General features: G+C 57.1%; 1 protein-coding gene across 5 annotated transcripts; it reads right to left on the reverse strand.

The window, feature by feature from the left end:
* Positions 1-907: 907 nt before the first annotated feature.
* Positions 908-16,693, reverse strand: PDCD6 (programmed cell death 6). 5 transcript variants are annotated; one of them, XM_060400301.1, is made up of 7 exons: positions 16,539-16,693; positions 15,723-15,784; positions 15,073-15,131; positions 10,010-10,054; positions 9,013-9,171; positions 4,786-4,895; positions 908-1,644 (listed from the first exon to the last, which is right to left on the reverse strand). In XM_060400301.1, exons 5-7 carry the CDS (start codon positions 9,167-9,169, stop codon positions 1,546-1,548), a joined length of 366 nt encoding a protein of 121 aa, XP_060256284.1. In that variant the 5' UTR covers positions 9,170-9,171; positions 10,010-10,054; positions 15,073-15,131; positions 15,723-15,784; positions 16,539-16,693; the 3' UTR covers positions 908-1,545. The 5 variants fall into 5 exon arrangements, with proteins under 5 accessions (XP_060256284.1, XP_014956839.2, XP_014956838.2 ...); XM_015101353.4 differs by lacking the exon at positions 15,073-15,131 and having other exon boundaries at positions 9,019-9,171; XM_015101352.4 differs by lacking the exon at positions 15,073-15,131.
* Positions 16,694-17,903: the final 1,210 nt, after the last annotated feature.

The following is a 17,903-nucleotide window of genomic DNA, read 5'->3' on the forward strand; positions in this document are numbered from 1 at the left end:
TGTCTACACCTCTGTCTGCTGGGGAACCTCCAGAGAAGTGGGCCCCACTGTCTCCACCTCCATCCACTGCGGAACCTCCAGGGGAGGAGGGGCCCACTGGGGTCTACTGGGGAACCTCTAGGGGAAGTGGGCCCACTGTCTCCACCTCCGTCTATTGGGAAGTCTCTAGAAGTGGGCCCGCTGTCTACATCTCTGTCTAGTGTGGAACCTCCAGCGGGGAAGTGGGCCCCACTGTCTCCACCTCCGTTTCCTGGCAGACAGGGAGGTAGACGAGGGGTGGTTTTGGCTGGGGCAGTGGGCACCAGGTACAAGATGAGCCCAGCTGCACACCTAGATGTCCCTTGGGTCAGGAATTTGAGAACCGACCTCTGGAGGACAACTTGTGATTGTGGGCTGGGGTCCTCAGAAGTGTTTCGAAGTGCAGAGATCCACGAAGGGTAAAGGTGTGGAATCCTCAGAGAACCCCTTGGACCTTTGTCCATGAGCTCACAAGGCCGGCTGGAGCCCCACAGACTCCTTCTTTCCACCCCAGGCACTGTGCTCGATGACATTCCTCGTAATCACACTGCAGATAAAACCCACAGCTCCCCAAGGCTCCGATCTCCCACCAGCACAGGCCCCCAAAGTGGACCCCCCGTTTCTGGCACCCCAGACCCATTTATGGGTCGCTGACACCCGCCCAGAGGCCCACCCCGAGTCCTGGTTTAGGGAGGCGCGTTTAAAGGGGGCGGGCACAGAAGGAGCCCGAGGCGCGCCTGGGGGAAGCGCAGGGAGCCTGGGCCTTCTGGGCACCAAGCACACAGCAGGGGCTGGCACACTCCCTGCACACCTTCACACGTGACAAGCTCTGATCAAGCCCATCAGAGGGCAGAGGTGCATCATTAGTAAGTGAAAGAAAAACCACTCCTTTCCAAATCAAATTTGGATCTGTATTTCCAAAGAAGTTTTACCAAATGTAAACCGACTCCTGTCACAGAGGGTGGACAAATCTTGGGATTCCCATGACCAGGGCCAGGGGACAGCCCAGGTTGCCGAACCCCTTGGGGCTCCAGGTGAGCGCATCTGAGGCGACAGGCGCAAGGATGCGCGTGCTTTACTGCTTACGCTGCACGTTCAAGTGAGCACAGCTAACCCCCTTTAGAATGTAAGGCGCGTGAGTGGCCTCCTGTGCAAGTTCCCTACTGTCTGAAGTTCCTATTGGCTAAGGAAGCATCTCACTCCAGAACTAGAGCTGTCTGAAAAAGCACATGATAAGTTTTTGCAAGCAGAATACCTGAAACATTATTATATGTTACCTCATGGCACAATTAAACAGCCTCATATCAAATGTCTGTATCTGAGGAAAGATATAACTATTGTTACAACTGGGAAACGTTAACCAGCTTATCCACATATATACAGTTGGGTCCCCAAATAGTAGTTATACAAAGTCTAAAGAAAGAGCAGTGTCTAACTGCACTGGTGCTTGTTCCATCAAAGGGAGGAGATTTGGCATTTTCAGTCTTTTTTCCCGTAAGTCATGCTGGTGTTTGCAGAAAGGCAGGGTCATACGATGCTGAAGACCATGGACAGATACTGTTCATATGACACTTGGATCCAGCCGTCCTGGTCTGTATCATAGCGTCTGAATATATCTGTCAACCTCTGAGGAAAAACAGCAGGTATTTAGACTTGACACTTCCCGACAGAAGGAACACAACGTATTGGTGAATAGCCATTTAGGAGCCCAACTTCAGAAGAGTCCGTCTCCACACCCCACAGCCCCAGTGCAGGGACGCAGGGCAGGTGTCCCTGACTGCCCGCAGGGCAGGCCGGTCTGCTCAGGAGATGGGGCGTCGGGCAGGACAGTGGACGATGAGGGGGTGCCCAGTGTGTGGGCCACAGCCCCGGGTCCTGGCAGGGCCTCTGGCCCCAGAACAAGGTTTCCCCACAGCGGGTGATGTGCCTGGGGCCTCCTTTGCCACCACAAGACCATTCTCCTGGGGCCCTCCTTGAAGGCTCACCTCTGTTCTGTCGACAGGCTGCTCAGGACAAAGGGAAACCAGCCCCCACTGGGCAGCCCCGGGGGGAGCCTGGCTGCAGAGCCAGAAGGGCCGGGTCTCCTGTGCCAGCCCAGGCCCTCACCTTGATGCCCCAGAAGGGCGGGGTCTCCTGTGCCAGCCCAGGCCCTCACCTTGATGCCCCAGAAGGGTGGGGTCTCCTGTGCCAGCCCAGGCCCTCACCTTGATGCCCCAGAAGGGCAGGGTCTCCTGTGCCAGCCCAGACCCTCACCTTGATGCCCCAGAAGGGTGGGGTCTCCTGTGCCAGCCCAGGCCCTCGTCTTGATGCCCACCCTCCCCATCCCCTCCTGGCTGACCAGCCCCCAGGGCTCCCCGTTTGTTCACAAGTCCAGCCACCGGACAGCAGAGACTGGGGCAGCTAGGTCAGTGCTGTGCTGAAGGACAGAAGCTGGAAACCACCAAGGGTTTGGAAGAGCCCAGACTGGAGAGGACAGTGCCCAGGCTCACTGAGACCCTGGCGGCCACCTGTCCACCTGCCCGAGGGCCAAGCAAGGCTGCAGCCTGGCCCGTGAGCTGAGCCTCCCACTCCCGGCTCCAGTTCCAGCCCTCTCTGCCCCGAGCTGGGCAGGTCAATGGCCAACAATCAACAGGCTGACACAGGAGACGGTCCACGCGGGGGTGAGCTGGAGCTTCCTGAGTGGCCAACCTTGGCGCAACACAGAGCCCAGACACCGCAGCAGCAGTCTCCTCTGCTGGGAGGGCACGGCGCAGTTTCCCTTTCTTTGCGCTTGAAGATTTCTGCCACTTTTCACATTGCTTCATAAAACCAACTTTCAATAAGGCCTTTTCTTTCTCGAAAGAGGCAGATGGAAGACGACCTCTGAGGGCTTCTGAAGACTTTCTGCAGGTGGCCTGCAGCTGAGCCTTTCCTTTCTGACCCCCGTGTCTGTGCACAGTTCAGGTTCCTTCTCCAGGGGTGGGGGCAGGGACACCAGGCCCAGACAGCGGCAGGCCACGGGCGGCCCACGGTCTGTGCTCATTCTACAGGCAGCGGGGACTCAGATCCTGTTACTCCAGGGGCTGAAAGGGACACAGGGTGACCTTTGCTTATGCAGACATAAGGACCAGCTGGTTACTTAGGGGACATAACCTCAAATGAAAATCCCAACCCCACAGATCCTGGTGAAATTTCTACATCACCCCTATTCCTAACGTATTCTGACAGCATAAAAGTGAAAAGTGTTAGTCACTCAGTCGTATCTGATCCCTTGTGAACCCATGGACTGCAGCCTGCCAGTCTCCTCTGTCCACAGGATTCTCTAGGCATGGGTTGCCATGCCTTCCTCCAGGGGATCTTCCCAACCCAGGGATCGAACCTGGGTCTCCAGCATTGCAGGCGGATTCTTCATTGTCTGAGCCACCAGGGACGCCCTGTAATCTCACCTCACCGGACCCTGAGAGGGAGACACCTGGCACTCCAATGAGTCACTGAAGCACAGGGCCTGGCGGGCCCAGATTCCCCAGGAAGGGAATCAGGACAGCAGGTCAGGGAGAGAAACCTCAGTCATCCAACTATCACTGCGACAAGGAGAGCCCTGAGAACGGGCCCCAAGTGACCAGCTACACTGACAACCTCGTGCCCTGCACACCTCTCTGCAGATTCTGCTGCTGCTGCTAAGTCGCTTCAGTCATGTCTGACTCTGTGCAACCCCACAGACGGCAGCCCACAGGCTCCGCTGTCCCTGGGATTCTCTAGGCAAGAACACTGGAGTGGATTGCCATTTCCTTTTCCAATGCATAAAAGTGAAAAGGGAAAGTGAAGTCACTTAGTCGTGTCTGACTCTTCAAGACCCCATGGACTGCAGCCTACCAGGCTCTTCTGCCCTTGGGATTTTCCAGGCAAGAGGACTGGAGTGAGTTGCCACTGCCTTCTCCATTTCTATATTATTTCTATGCCTTATTTTAGAATCTTTTCTGCAGATTCTAAAGACAACAAAATGGTTCAGATGTAAATGGCAAGGGTGTCTTTCAGGGCTGGGTTCTGCTGAAATACTTCTGGAAAACACATTTGCTTCCCATAAATGGAACTGTGTCAGAATTGCGAGCGAGTGGAGTATTATATGGACTTGGCTGTGAGTTGGTAACGGCTGACTCTAATGGGCACAGGGGTTGTCTTCTAAAGATTTTTCACAATAAAGAAAAGGTTTACACCAATTCACCTCATTTTCTAAAGCTGAAATCTAAGGAACTTGGCCTCCCACCTGGAGACAGGAGCAGGGCCTGTGTGGGAACAGCCAGGCAGGTCAAGTGTGGCCGCCTCCACCCTCGGAGGGCATGCCTGCGCCTGGTTCCTCCTGGGTGAAGCCGAGGGACCACAGGAGGAGCCAGCTCGGAGGGGCCTGCGAGGCAGCGGACACTGCAATCAGCAGCCCGCCAGGCACTGCTCCTGAGTCTCGCTGGGGAGGGAGCCTCCCGTGAAGGGCACAGAGCGAGCCTCACGACAGAACCTTCTCCAATCCTCAGGAAGAAACACAACAAAAACCACCACCAGGTCTTCATGTGAACCTTCTGCTGGATCCCTTCCAAATGGACGGCTCTCAGGGTTTCCAGGGGAGGAGGGACATGCTGTCTACACCTCCTTTTATCAGGAGAACTAGTTACCAAAGAGCACACTCACTTCTGTAGCTTCTAGAGCCAGTCTTATGCGTCTGACTCGCTTCTACTGTCCAAGCGCGGGGCCTCGGGCGCCCACAGCCCACCCCCCCGGGCCTTCCGATGGCGGTACCTGCAGCACGATGCAGCCCTGGATGAAGTCGTCGAAGGCGATCTGCCCCCGGCCTTGTCGGTCGAACTTCCTAATGAGGATGTCGTGAAACTGATCAGACAGCCGGTACCCTGCAGGGGGGCGGGCACAATCAACCCCATGCCCGCCCTGGAACCCAGTCTCCCCCACCCAACCCCCAGGAACACAACGTGGGCCCCCCAGGGGCAAGCACACGGCAAGACACGGAGAGCTAAGCAGAGTCTCTGCACTGTGCCCTCGGCCCCACGGAGGCACCCTCCTGGAGGGACCACGGAGTCACTCATTCACACCAACTCCAGCGGTACAGGCGCCCTGCAGGGCTTCTGGAATATCAGCCTTCTCAAAAGCCCTTATTGGTAAACTTTACTTCATTCTTAACAAGCTAGCGGTGAAGTTGTGACTAACTCAGCTGTCCTGGATTATTCCCTGCTAAAGAATGCTCTGCAAAATAAAAGGTCACTAAGGCTCCCAAGGAGACAAAGTGTAAACTTAAGGACAGGAAGTTAACTGATGGCCCCTCCCCTACATCAGCCGCTCACTGGCATCAAGACATTAAGGCTTCGAGGGTGCAGCAGCTGCACTCTGACGGAGCTCTGGAAGGGCCATCCCGGTGCCTTGACCCCCCCTCCAATGCCCCAGCGGCCCGGCCTCCAGCAGGGCAGCAGGGATGCCCTTGCTCTCTCAGCCCTGCACTCGCCGCCCCGTCTCACCACCTGTGTGACTGTGGCTTCCTTACTTATTCAGGAAACGACATCCAGGTGCAGAATATTTTTACCACTTTTCAGTCTCGCTGGAATCTTTGCAAGTCTATGTGCACCAATTACCTGAGTGAGCGTCTCGGTTAATTCCCTCTATAAGCACGTCATCACTCTACTGAAAAAGTCAAACGTGCACACGTGTGACAGTACCTTCCAGAGCGGTCAGCGAGCTCCTCACATCCCACGAACTAATCCAGGCCCCTGCCCTGCAGCTGAGCAGCAGACAGGACCCTCCTGCACCTGGCACAGCCTGTGGCCGGACAGAGGCCAGGCCGGGGAAGGACGGCACGATGGCAACAGTGACACAGCATCACGGAGGCTGGGGCTCGAGGGACCAGACAGGCGCCACTGGCCCGACGCGCCGCTCGGCCCGCTCTGCCCCCAGGTCCCAGATGTAGGCCCGCCTCGGCAGCCTGTTCTAGGCCAGCGAGGCAGGCGGAAACCCTGCTGGCCAGCTCACTGTGTCACGCACGTCCTCCTAGAACGCCCCTTCCCCCAAGGCTGCACTTCCAGCGGAGGGAACAAGCCCTTCTTCCCCAAGAGCTAGCGAGGCGGCCTGCTGCCTCCACTGGCCACCCAGGGCCCACTCACGGTGCTAGGAAGAAAAGCAGATGCCAGTCAGAGACTACAGCAGAGGACAGACGGGGCCAACGGCACAGACAGGGGTGGGGGCTGCCGTGGCCCCGTCAGGGCCGAAACTTGGTCAACCTGACTGTAAAGACGCCGTTGACCTGGGCAGGGTGGCTGACAGCTGATGGCGCGGGCTCCAGGATGCAGAGTGGGCGTGTGGGTGGCAGGGCCTGGACTCTACTGCGTTAAAAGGGGCAGAGCAGGCGCAGCACAAAACGGAAAGCAGCCGACGACGGCGATGAGTGAGCGGAGGCTCACTGCTCCTGTGCGACGTCCCCTCAAACCACGCTGGCTTCAGGCTGCCAGGGGCTGGGTGCAGGGCTGGGGCGGGAGCGCTTGTGGTGGGGAGCCTGCCTTTGTTAGGGACGGCAGGACTGTCTGTCCCCGACAAGTGGCGTGTGTGGCCTTGCCTTATACACCTTACTTTCCGGTCTCCGTACCTGGCACGCAAAACATGCTGTTCAGCCACTCAGTCGTGTCCGACTCTTTACGACCCCATGGACTGCAGCACACCAGGCCTCCCTGTCCATCACCAACTCCCAGAGTTTGCTCAAACTCATGTCCATTGAGTCGGTGATGCCATCCAACCCTCTCATTCTCTGTCGTCCCCTTCTCCTCCAGCCTTCAATCTTTCCCAGCATCAAGGTCTTTTCCAATGAGTCAGTTCTTTCCATGAGGTGGCCAAAGTATTGGAGTATCAGCATCAGCATCAGTCCTTCCAAAGAACACCCACGACTGATCTTTAGAATGGACTGGTTGGATCTCCTTGCAGTCCAAGGGACTCTCAAGAGTCTTCTCCAACACCACAGTTCAAAAGCACCAATTCCTGGGAACTCAGCTTTCTTTATGATCCAACTCTCACATCCATGCATGACTACTGGAAAAACCAGAGCTTTAACTAGACGGACCTTTGTTGGTAAAGTGATGTCTCTGCTTTTAAATACACTGTCTAGGTTGCTCAAGCGGCTTTTAATTTCATGGTTGCAGTCACCATCTAGAGTGATTTTGGAGCCCAAGGAAATAGTCTGCCCCCGTTTCTACAGTCCCCATCTATTTGCCGTGAAGTGACGGGACTGGATGCCACGACCTTCGCTCTTGAATGTCGAGCTTTAAGTCGGCTCTCTCATTCTCCTCTTTCACCTTTGTCAAGAGGCTCTTCCTTCCATTACGGGGCACATAATGGGAATAAAAGCCTAAAAGACGAACAGAAGGGCCCTCAAATCCAGCAGGTGAGCCGTTTAGGGTCACACAGCCCTGCCAGGGTCGGCCTGAGACTCCATGTAGGGGGGTGAGAGGTCAGAGGGCACTTAGGGCTTCAGCCACCCTGACCCCCTCATGCGTCTGCTGAGCTGCAATGCAGCTCCAGCTTGACTGACAGACACTTGTTCTTAGAAACCAAAGAGGAGATTCCACTCCCAGGGCAAATTCTTTACCAGTCTCCAACAGGGAACCGGCAAAAGGCTGACGGCCACCCTGGGTGGGAGAAGAGGGGCCAAAGGAGTTTGAGAAGCGGAGGACCAAGGGCAGGAGGGAACCCCGCGGCACAGCTGAAGAAACGCTGCAGCAGGGTTTATGTCCTTTCTCCAGGAAAAGCTGAAGGTCAGGGAGGCTCTCGGCTCTGCCCCGCACCGTGAGCCTATCAGCGTCTGACCTCCCGGATCTGACTGGGACTCGCAGGCCCGAGAGCCAGGGACCAGCTGGTCGACCTCAGCGTTTCCAACCCGAGCCCAGGGCGTGACGGTTGCTGGCCCTGAGCAAAAGCGGGCTCCAGGCCTGACAAGGTTAGAAACACTGCGGTCGGTGCTGAGATCATCAGCCTGGAAACTAATCCAGAGGGTCCAGGTTCCAGTCAGCCAGGCCTCCAGCTTCCTCCTGCCCAGGACTGCTCTGTGAGGGACGCCCCTAATGCTCAGCTCCCCCACCTGCGGGCACAGCAAGGTCAGCCGCATTCCAAGTTCCAATCCAGAGAACCCGGGGCCAGCATCCTGCCCAAATCCTGACCTGCACCTGGTGGCGACACAAAATTCTGGGGGGTCCCACAGCCTCTAAAGCAAGAGACAGACAGGAAAAGACAGCCGTAAATGACAAACACAGAGGAAGAGGGGTGGGGAAGAAGCACAGCAATAACCGCAAGGACCAAAGTGTATTTCGTTATTAAAACCAGAAACAGCCAGAATAAAGTGCAATGGACTCTGACAGAAGGGCCCCGCCAAAACAGGGCTGGGGGATTCACGCCGTCAGACCAGGATCCTGGTGCGATGCCTGCGCCCTCCTCACCAGCCCCGAGCTCCCCGCAGGCCCAGGTGGGCCCCGGGACCAGGCCTGCTGACCGCTCTGGAAGGCACCACGGGGACACTGCTCGCGGCACGGCAAGCACGCAGGCTGCACACACCTGAGAATGCGGACTTCCGTGCTCACGCCTGCACGCCATGCAACCCATGGGCTCGTCTTTTGTGGGCATTTTATCATTGGTCCGTGTATTCTCATGTCAGGGAACGGAAGCTGCTTTATACATGTAAGCTGTTTTATCTTGACTCGTTCACTTTAACTTTTTGAAAGCCACATTCTCAGTGTGCCTGCGACATCACTTCACAAAAGAAAACTACTGCATAGCCCTTATCTCATTTTGGATGGAAAACCGCATAAAAGCCCCCAAGTCAAATATAAACCTGTATGATAAAGAAACATCAAAAATGTGAAACTGCAGTATAAACAAAAAGTTCACAGAGGCGACTTTCAAATCATCAAGCTGAGCAAAGCAACAAGATACACCATATGGCTCCAAAATGAAAGAGCTATGCAGTCAAGACAAGCGTTTTACCGAAACCTGAGAGGGCTTGCTTGAGCTCGTTCTTGTCGATCATGCCCGAGTTGTCCCTGTCGTAGGTGCGGAAGACGTTCTGCCAGTCCGTGATGTACTTCCAGACGCCAGTGAACTCACTGAAGTTCACGCCGGCCTTGTTCTCTCTGTCAAACATGGCTGAAGCGAAAGGGCATGGCTCAGCAGGAACCAGGGCAGAGGCACACCCGCAGCTCTGCAGGCTGGGCTCCTCCAGGACCAGCCCGGAGCTCCGCCGGCAGGTCCCCAGGGGCTGTGGTGACACCAGCCCTCAATCAGCCAGGTGGGCGTGAGGGGCTGTGGAGAGGGACGTGCAAGCCAAACACCCTGACGGATCCACAGCAAGAGCGATTTACACCGAAGGGTGCTCCTCAAAAGCTGGGCACACCGGCTCTCGGGGTGCAGAGGGGTCAAGGGGCCCACCCCAACCCTCCAGGCTCAGGTCTGGTTCCTGGAGCTGCCCATCCATCCCCTAGAGGATCCGCGTCCCCGAGGAGAAGCTCCTTAGAGGGCTTGGTCAGGGAGGCCGGTTACAATGAGCAAAAGACTACTGGCTTTTGGGTTTTTTTTTAAGCAAGACCCACTTTTCATTTAAAAAACAAATCAGCCTCATTCCAGGTCCAAATAAGAACTTGTAACTACATTTACATACAACCGCATGCAAAACGGATGGAGACGCATGTATGAAATCTCAGTCTGAGACACTCTTAACAAAACGTAGTGCGCCACCTGCCTCTCCAGGAAACCGAAGTGCTCCTGGTGTGCACAGAAGTCACTCCAGCTGAGTGAGTCGTCACGTGAGAACTCAGCTGCTTCTTCCCATCACGGCCACGCAACCCGGGGGGAACAGAAGCGTGTGCGGAAATGAGGGTGGGGCGCCCAGCGAACGCGGAGCGGAGGCTCAGGGGTGGGGGGGCGGGCGGGACACCCAAAGAGAATCAGCCGGAAGCACAGGCCCGGCAGGGCTGCCCATACTCACATATGATCGATCGGACAGTCACTGGGTTAAATGGAGTCCAGGTGCCTGAAACAAACAGCAGGAGGTGAGACAGGCAGCATCTCCGAACCCCCGTCCGTAACCCCAGAAGCCAGAGAAGTGAGCAGCCGTCAGCGTCGAGCCCTGAGAGCCGCGGTCTCAGCGGGGAGGCTGCCCCTGGACGACGGCCAGCCAGGGTCCTGTCTACGCGGCCCGAGAGTCACTCCGGTCCAGCCACACGTTCACCGCTGCTCATGAAGACCTGCGCCTGGCCACTCGCCCTCCTCATGTTATAACTAGAGACGGCCATCTTACCACTCCCTGAACTTCCCAGGCCCACAGCACCAGGTGAGCTGAGAAGAGGGCGCTTAGCCCCGCTGGGAGCGTCACAACTGCACTTCAGAAAACCCCACCCCCAGGGGAACCACCGCTGCAGGACCAGGGTCGCCCTCGCATCCACAGCGGCTGCACACGTGGTGAGCGAACCTGCCGGAGCGCTCCGGAAAGCACAGCGTGAAGACAGGCTTACGTGCTCCCCGAGGTAACAGGCTGGCAACACACCATCGTCTCTGAAACTGTGAAGAGGACGCATCATCCCATGACTCATCTCAGAACAGCAGTGGGGTCTCCCCAAACAGTTGTTATCACGGGAGCTGCTCACTCTGACAGATTTGGTAATTCAGAGCCCTTCATAAGCTGTGATGATGGGACGTTCACCAGGTGCCTCTGTGCCCAGGGATCTGTTCTCAGTGATGCACGCTGACCAAAACCAGGGCGATTGTTTTTTATGTGCCGTGTCCCCGCATCCCTCCTTGTATAGTAACACCCCACCTCCCCTCCTACGTACAGACCGCTTCAGCTCTGGGGGCGCAGGCCCCTCCCGGCCCCACGCAGGGCAGCGCCCCCGGCTCCGAGCATGCCCGGCTGGCCCACACGCGCCCCGGTGCCCCAGGCAGCCCCACCGTGACCCCACCCCTGCCTCTCCTCAACCTCAGTCTGTGCGCGGCTTTGCCAGGGAAGCCGCCTTGAGCCCCGAGGTCACCCCACTGGCGCCTTGGGGCCCCGACACTCGTGAAGCCGCCCCTTCTGCCAGGCCTGCGGCTGGGGCCCCTGCGCGCTGGGCAGGCATCTCTGAGGGCTTCTTGGGGGTCCGGGGGATGGTGGGCAGGTGGAAATGAAGGTTCTGGGGAAGGTCAGCTCACCAAAACCAGGCCACAAAGGAGTCATGCACAGAGGGGCCTAGAGGAGGCGCAGTCTGTGCACAGAAGGTTCTGACGTCCCAGCTGCTCACACACTGGCTGCTGTTTCCACAGGACACAGCCCACGCTGGACCAGGAGCCCGAGGCACCAAACGCAGCTGCCAGACCCTTCCTGCCTTCCTCAGCTCTGATGCCGGCTGTGCCCACACCGAGAGTGCTAAGGGACCGTCCGCCGGGGGCCCGGGTGCAGCCGCAGGGATTCCGCAGACTGAAGAGGCCACGCCCACTGTTCATCCGGATTGTGAGGGCATCCTGGCCACGTTGGCAAATGAATTTTAAACAGAAGTGACTTGATGATGCTGTAAACACAGGCACTCTGCGAGGTTAGGGCCAGGCCCCTGTGGGGGCAGAGGGGCGTGTGGGTGGATGAGCTGGAGGACCGGAAGCTGGGGACAGCAGAGGCCACCCCGGGCCAAGCCGGGCACGGAGACAGGAGACCCGCAGGCTGGCCAGCTCGGGAGGCAGAGGCAGGCTCCTGGTCCCTTAACTAGCTCTTGCGGTCATCCAAACCGGGCCGACTCTCCACGGAAACCAAGGGTTAGTGACAACACCCAGCAGTGAACGGACTCTATTGAGTGCCAGGTCCTGCGGTCTCAGACTAAACAGCAAAGCTTGACAGCCCCTAGTGATGCTGCACTCAATACTTCAGGAAGGCTGGCTGTTAAACACACCAGAGCGTCAGCCTGAAGACCTACGACCTTCTGTAAGAAAATGCACTGCGACACGGAGAGCAGGCCTACCAGAGCCTGCTGGGTGCCCAGGACACACTGAGCAGAGAGAGGCCCTTTGGCACGAGTGACCCTCCTGCGGCCTTCAGGGCCAACCCCAACGTCAAACATTCCCACCCGCTTCCCTCGGTAACCAACGCGCTAGGAATGCCAGCCGCCGGCCCGAGAAGATCTCCTGTCAGACTTCCACTTAGAAAGACATGATCTCTGTTCCTATAGGTCTTGCTTCAGTCTCATCTGAAAGAACCAAAAAAAAAAAAAAAGCCAGAAACACACACAGACTCTCCATGGGCACTGAGGACACCTAACTCTCTTCACCCATAATTTGAACACGAAAGGGCCACAGCTGCATGGTGGCGGGTGGGGGGTAGGGGGCTCACACCGGGCGCGCAAGTGCTTTTCCTGTAACCCTCAGGAGTACAGATGATTTTAACAAATTTATATTGGACCCCTTCTTAAAGCAGAAAAACGCCACTCTGCTCTGTGATAATATATTCTTCTTGCTCTCCAGAGAGTTTTCTTTCTAGAAATTGCATCCTGTTAGCACAGACTTGGATTGCAGCGAGAGGTTCATGGGTAGGGTCGTCCTGCATCCAGCAGCCACACGGAATCGGCGGGTGAGCTGGGCCTTTCACAGCACCACCGCTGTCCCCTTCCTCTTCCCCACATCAGAGCCGCCGCCCAGCCCTTCTGGGGGAGGCAGGAGCCACGCAGGCAGGCTGGGCGCACCCTGCAGGCTCGCGTGGACCGTGCCAGGACCCTGGTGCCTCTCCAGGCTCAGGAATTCCGTACCCACCAGTCACCCTCACCTACAGCCTCAAAGAGCTGCGACTGCCAGGCCTCTAGGAGAGCTGAAGTCCGTTTTGATAGAAACAATGTATCAGACGACCTATTGTTTAAAGTCCAACTAGGGCTTCTGGGTGGCTCGAATCCACCTGCCAGTGCAGAAGGCACAGGTTCGACCCCTGACCCGGAAGACCCCTCAAAGCACGGAGCAACGAAGTCGTGCTCCACGGCTGCTGCGCCCGAGCCCGTGCTCCTCGACAGGAGGCGCCGCAGCGAGAAGCTGGGGCACCGCAACTTCAGCGACCCCACTCACCGCCACCACAAAGAGTCCTCTGCAGCGACAGACCCAGCACAGCCATAAATATATACAGTCCAGTTTGAGAAGTGCCTTCTCAAAGTATACCAATGTTATGCTGCTGCAAACCTACAGAAGCACAGATAAAGGGGCTTGAGCAAATTTAATTTCCAATAATCTGAAGTAAAAATGTTTTTAAAAAGTACCTAACTGAAGATGGTTTGTGATGTGTTATTTCAGATGGCAAGACAGTCCTGTGTCTCTTCGCACCTCTTAACCACACTTCCCTGAGACCAGCCACGGGAAAGTTCCCCCAGGGAAAAAAAGACAGAAAGGATTCAGTGTGCAGGGCCCACGAGGACTTCTTCAGGGGCGGATTCAACCGATTTTAACAGTGCTTCAGAGGCACACAGCTAACAGAAGAGAGAAGCCATGCTATTTTGTGCCTTCAGTTTTTCCACCAGGAATGAACTTATTTCCTGAAATAACTTCATATTCTAGTCCTAATACGAAAACAGGCTTTCCAGGTGGCACTAATGGTAAAGAACCTGCCTGCCAATGCAAGAGACCTAGGAGATGCAGGTTGGGAAGACCCCCTGGAGAAGGAAACGGCAACCCTCTCCCGTATTCTTGCCTGGAGAATCCCATGGACAGAGGAGCCTGGCGGGCTGCAGTCCACGGGGTCACAAAGAGTCAGATCCAACTGAAGCAACTTAGCAATATGAAAACAGAGGTCCATTCCGGGGAGAAAACTGAAAGTCAAAGTAACTCCAATCTTAACAACTCTGGGAATTTGAAGAGCAGGAAGAGAACTGACTCGTGTCCATCCTCAGGGACTGAGGCCGGGACACACAGCACAACTGGAAACAGGAGACCGGCTCGAACTTCCTCCAGGACGCTGAGGCCCAGGAGCCAGACGCAGCTGCAGAGACGACCCCAGCAGAGCGAGAGGAGGAGACAGGCAGCACCCAAGAAAAGGGAGGGGCCATGAGTGCAGAGACAGGAGCCGCTCAGCCCCGGAGGAATGGTGGGCACCCTGGCAGGAGGAGCAGAGCCACAGCCAGCCTGTGCCTTCAGGTGGCCAACGGGAGGAGGCGGGTGGGACGGCACCAGGTGTGGGGGAGTGCCTAGCTATGCGGGCACACATCCTGATTCCAGTGTGCCACCTACCTCTGTTCTGGGGCTGAGAAAGGACTAGCGATCGGTACCCACTCATAACCAGACTTCCTGCAGAAAAAGCCTAATTGAATCTAGGAAGATATTCAGAGCACAGCAAAACAGAGCAACCTCTGGTTATGCAGGATGGGGGGACAAAAGCCTAAGAAAGCATGGGGTCCCCGACTATCAGTGAAATTCACCTCTGAAAATTCTCAGCTTGCGGCACTGGTGAGGCAGAAATTTAAAAATTTTAGCAGCTAATTTAAAGAGGAAAATGCGATTGGTTAAAAAAAAATCACAGTTTATAAGATACACACAAAACAGGTAAAACAACCATCACAAGCTGCTCCACACAAAAACCAGCACACCCCCAGGGAGGAGAGAGGCAGCCACGGCAGGGGGGGGAGGGAGTCCCTACCTCCCTCTGGGCTCAGTGACTACCAGTAAGCTCTCACCCAGCCCCAACAGAAGCCGAGGAACCCCTCAGGGCAAATCAAGAAATGTGACTCCACAGGGTCACCAGAGCAGGCCCTGATATACACTCAGTGGCTGGGTTAAACACACTCCGTCTCCAGCAGGCTCCTGGTTCAACGCTGTGTTCCGACAGAGCCATTTGCTTTAACAACCAGCTGAAATGGCGGCAGGTCTGACATCCTCTAGAGACAGTATCACCTGTGTGATCATTTTAATACCAACCCTTCACCAACAGCAGCAGAGGAGTACCCACAGTGGGGCACACCTCCCTTCCAGTCCACGCGCAGGCCTGGGAGGCACCGTCCACCTCCCACAGCACCAGCCAGCTCCCGCTGGTAAGGGTGAGCCTTTCAGCATCGTCATTACCTCTTAAAATCAATCCCTCTTCAGGTTTAAATGGCACCCCTCTGGAAGACACCACAAATCTAAGGACCAGAAAAAGACAGTGGTGTCTGACGAATCAAAAGAAGGGCAACACAGTCAGGTATTCACTGAAATAAGGTCTCCACGTCAATGGATTAATCACACTGAGACCAGCAAAAAGGTGACTCCAAGGTGTGCCCCCAGAACTGGCACAAAGAGCTGGGACCCTCTTGCCCCTGTCTGGATGACTTGCACTCACCCACTGAAAAGCCTGAGCCCCGAGACCCGGCTGCAGGGCCACCGGCATTCCCAGTTACTTCCTCGGCGTCAGTGGGACCCTGGTGCCCCGCCTCGCAAGTCACAAGACACCGTCACCAGAGAAATTCAACAGCCTTCAATAAACCGGAGGACCATCTGCTGTACAAAGCCAGGCTCCCTGTGCTCCTGGAGCTCACACCCCAGCCTCCAACTCTCAGGCTTTCCCTGGGACCTCCATGCAGCTGCCCCACCCAGCTCCGCAAGGACCCAGAGCAGCTCCGACAGGACGCCCAGGATGGAAGCCCTCCACCACAAGCCAGGGATTAGGAAAGAAGATGTTCACTATGGGTGGTCAGGCGGGCAGTTCACAAGTCCAGACGGCCAGGTGCACTCACCATTGGACAGTGCTTGCTGAAGCTCGTTGTCAGATATCACACCACTCCTGTCCTTATCAACCCTACAAAATTAAGATCAGTTAAACTGGTGATTCAAAGTGCAGGCAAAGCAACACAGGACCAGAACCAAGGTTTAACTCTCCTGTCAATCCTAAATTAATTTCCCTGCTCTTTTCCCTCTGGCTGCTAGACTATCTCACTCCCATAGTCGGGTGGGGAATAAGCAAGCCTGTCTCCTTCACTGTCTGAGGTCCCCCTGCTGAAGGCCAAGCTGCTTCTCCGTTTCTCTTAAGCCTTTCTCCCACACCCTGTCTGAATGCCATTCAGATCTTGTCCTTTTCACAAACAGGAAAAGGTTCTCTTAGACAACTAAGTCACTCCCTGACCTTGAATCACTCTAGCATGGGGCGCCGATTCGCTGGAAGGACGACCGGGTACCGAAGACACTGCGGTGACGGTCCCCTGCGCACAGCCAGGGCCTGGCTTCCCGCCTGGTGGCTGAGGCAGCCACGGCGAGCCCGCGTTTCTGCTCCCCTAACTGAATAAGCGTCCCCGGGAGACCCTCGTCCCCGAGCAAAGGCCCCTCTCTGGGGGTAGAAGGACGGAGGCCGAGCCTCCGGGCGGCCGCTCTGCGCTCCGGAAGTGCCCGGGGGCGGAGAGGAGGTCAAAGCTCGGGGGACGGAGCAGGCCGGGGGGCCAGGGCTCCAGGAGGGAGGCTGGACTGCGGGCGGAGGGGCAGGACGGGGAAGGCCCGGGGCTGACACCGAGGGAAGGGGAGGCCTGCCCGCGCCCGCCCGCCCGCCCGGCTGGCCGCACCTCTGGAAGACGTTCCACAGGAAGCTCTGGTCCGGCAGCGCGGCGCCCCCGGCAGGGCCGGCGCCGGGGCCCGGGCGGTACGGGTAGTTGGCCATGGGCCGAGGCGCAGCAGGGCGGAGGTGCGGCTGAGGGGCGGCCGGGAAGCGGGCGGCGTCAGGTGGCTCCACTTCCGCCTCGGCGAGGGCGAGGCCGGGCGCGCCACTTCCGGGGCGGTCACGGGAGCGAGCGCGGCCAATCCCGTCGCTGCCCCGTTGCCAGGCAACGCCCCCGCGTCCGGCCAGCGTGTCAGGGTCCAGCGAGAGGCTCGGAGCCGCTGGCCGAGGCCACGCGGCCTCCAGGATCACGGACGCGCGTGGGAGCTGCTTCTCCCGAGGCACAGAGTGGACGTGAAGGGCGGGGGCAGTTCCTTCGAGCATGGACTGTCCTTGCACCAAATGAAGGCCATGGAAGGGCGGTGATGGAGCGGAGGACGCGCCAGACTCCTGTGCTTTCCGGACTCCTCGCCCGGCCCCTGCCCCGCTTCTCTGCGTTCCTTCCCCACACCCGCTTTCTTCTCGGTACCACACGACGCCCCCTCCGGCGTCTGACAGGGCCTGGAGCTCCCCAGCTCGGTCTGCACGTGCGTGACCAGGCCCTGATGTCCCCTGCTGACCGTGGTGGGCGGCCAGCGTGTCCCTCCGGCCAGCTGAAGACGCCACCGCCTCCGTCCGGACTTCGACTGAGCCGCAGCGCCCTCTGCGCAGGGAAGCCCAGCTTCAGGGCTCTCCCACCGCCTTCCAGGCTCGCAAAAGTGTTGAGCTGCTGATGCAATCCCGCTGACTTGGTTCATCTTCCTCCCCTGCTTAGCTTGTGGAAGGGCCGAGCACCAGGGAAGCCCCTGATCCTTCCTTTCCTGAAGGGATTTCATTATTCAGCACTCCAAAGCTCTGCAGAAGACCCTGGTTCGATTCCTGGGTCCCGAAGACCTGCTGGAGAAGGGATAGGCTACCCACTCCAGTATTCTTGAGCTTCCCTTGTAGCTCAGCTAGTAAAGAATCCGCCTGCAATGAGAGAGGCCTGGGTTTGATCCCTGGGTTAGGAAGATCCCCCGGAGAAGGAAAAGGCTACCCACTCCAGTATTCTGGCCTGGAGAATTCCATGGACTGGATAGCCCACGGGGTCCCAAAGAGCTGGACACGGCTGAGCGACCTCCACTTTCATTTTCCAGGGCTCTGCATCTGACCTGTTGTTAGTCTCCAATTGTATTGTCCTCAGCCCCCTTTAACCACCAGACCATATGCTGGAGAGTTCTTTAAACTCTTCAAAGAGATTAAAGTATTCTGATTTGGGCACTCACACAGATTATTACTCTACAAACCTCAACAA

The sequence above is a fragment of the Ovis aries genome, chromosome 16 (genome assembly GCF_016772045.2).
Source record: "Ovis aries strain OAR_USU_Benz2616 breed Rambouillet chromosome 16, ARS-UI_Ramb_v3.0, whole genome shotgun sequence".
NCBI lineage: Eukaryota > Metazoa > Chordata > Mammalia > Artiodactyla > Bovidae > Ovis > Ovis aries.

Coding starts and splice junctions, on each gene's coding strand:
- PDCD6 (XM_015101352.4), bottom strand. CDS start 16,633: ATGGCCAACTACCCGTACCGCCCGGGCCCCGGCGCCGGCCCTGCCGGG. Junction 10,055..15,722: donor TCAGCAAGCACTGTCCAATG/GTGAGTGCACCT, acceptor TGTTTGTTTCAG/GCACCTGGACTCCATTTAAC. Junction 4,896..9,012: donor GCAAGCCCTCTCAGGTTTCG/GTAAAACGCTTG, acceptor GCCCCCCTGCAG/GGTACCGGCTGTCTGATCAG.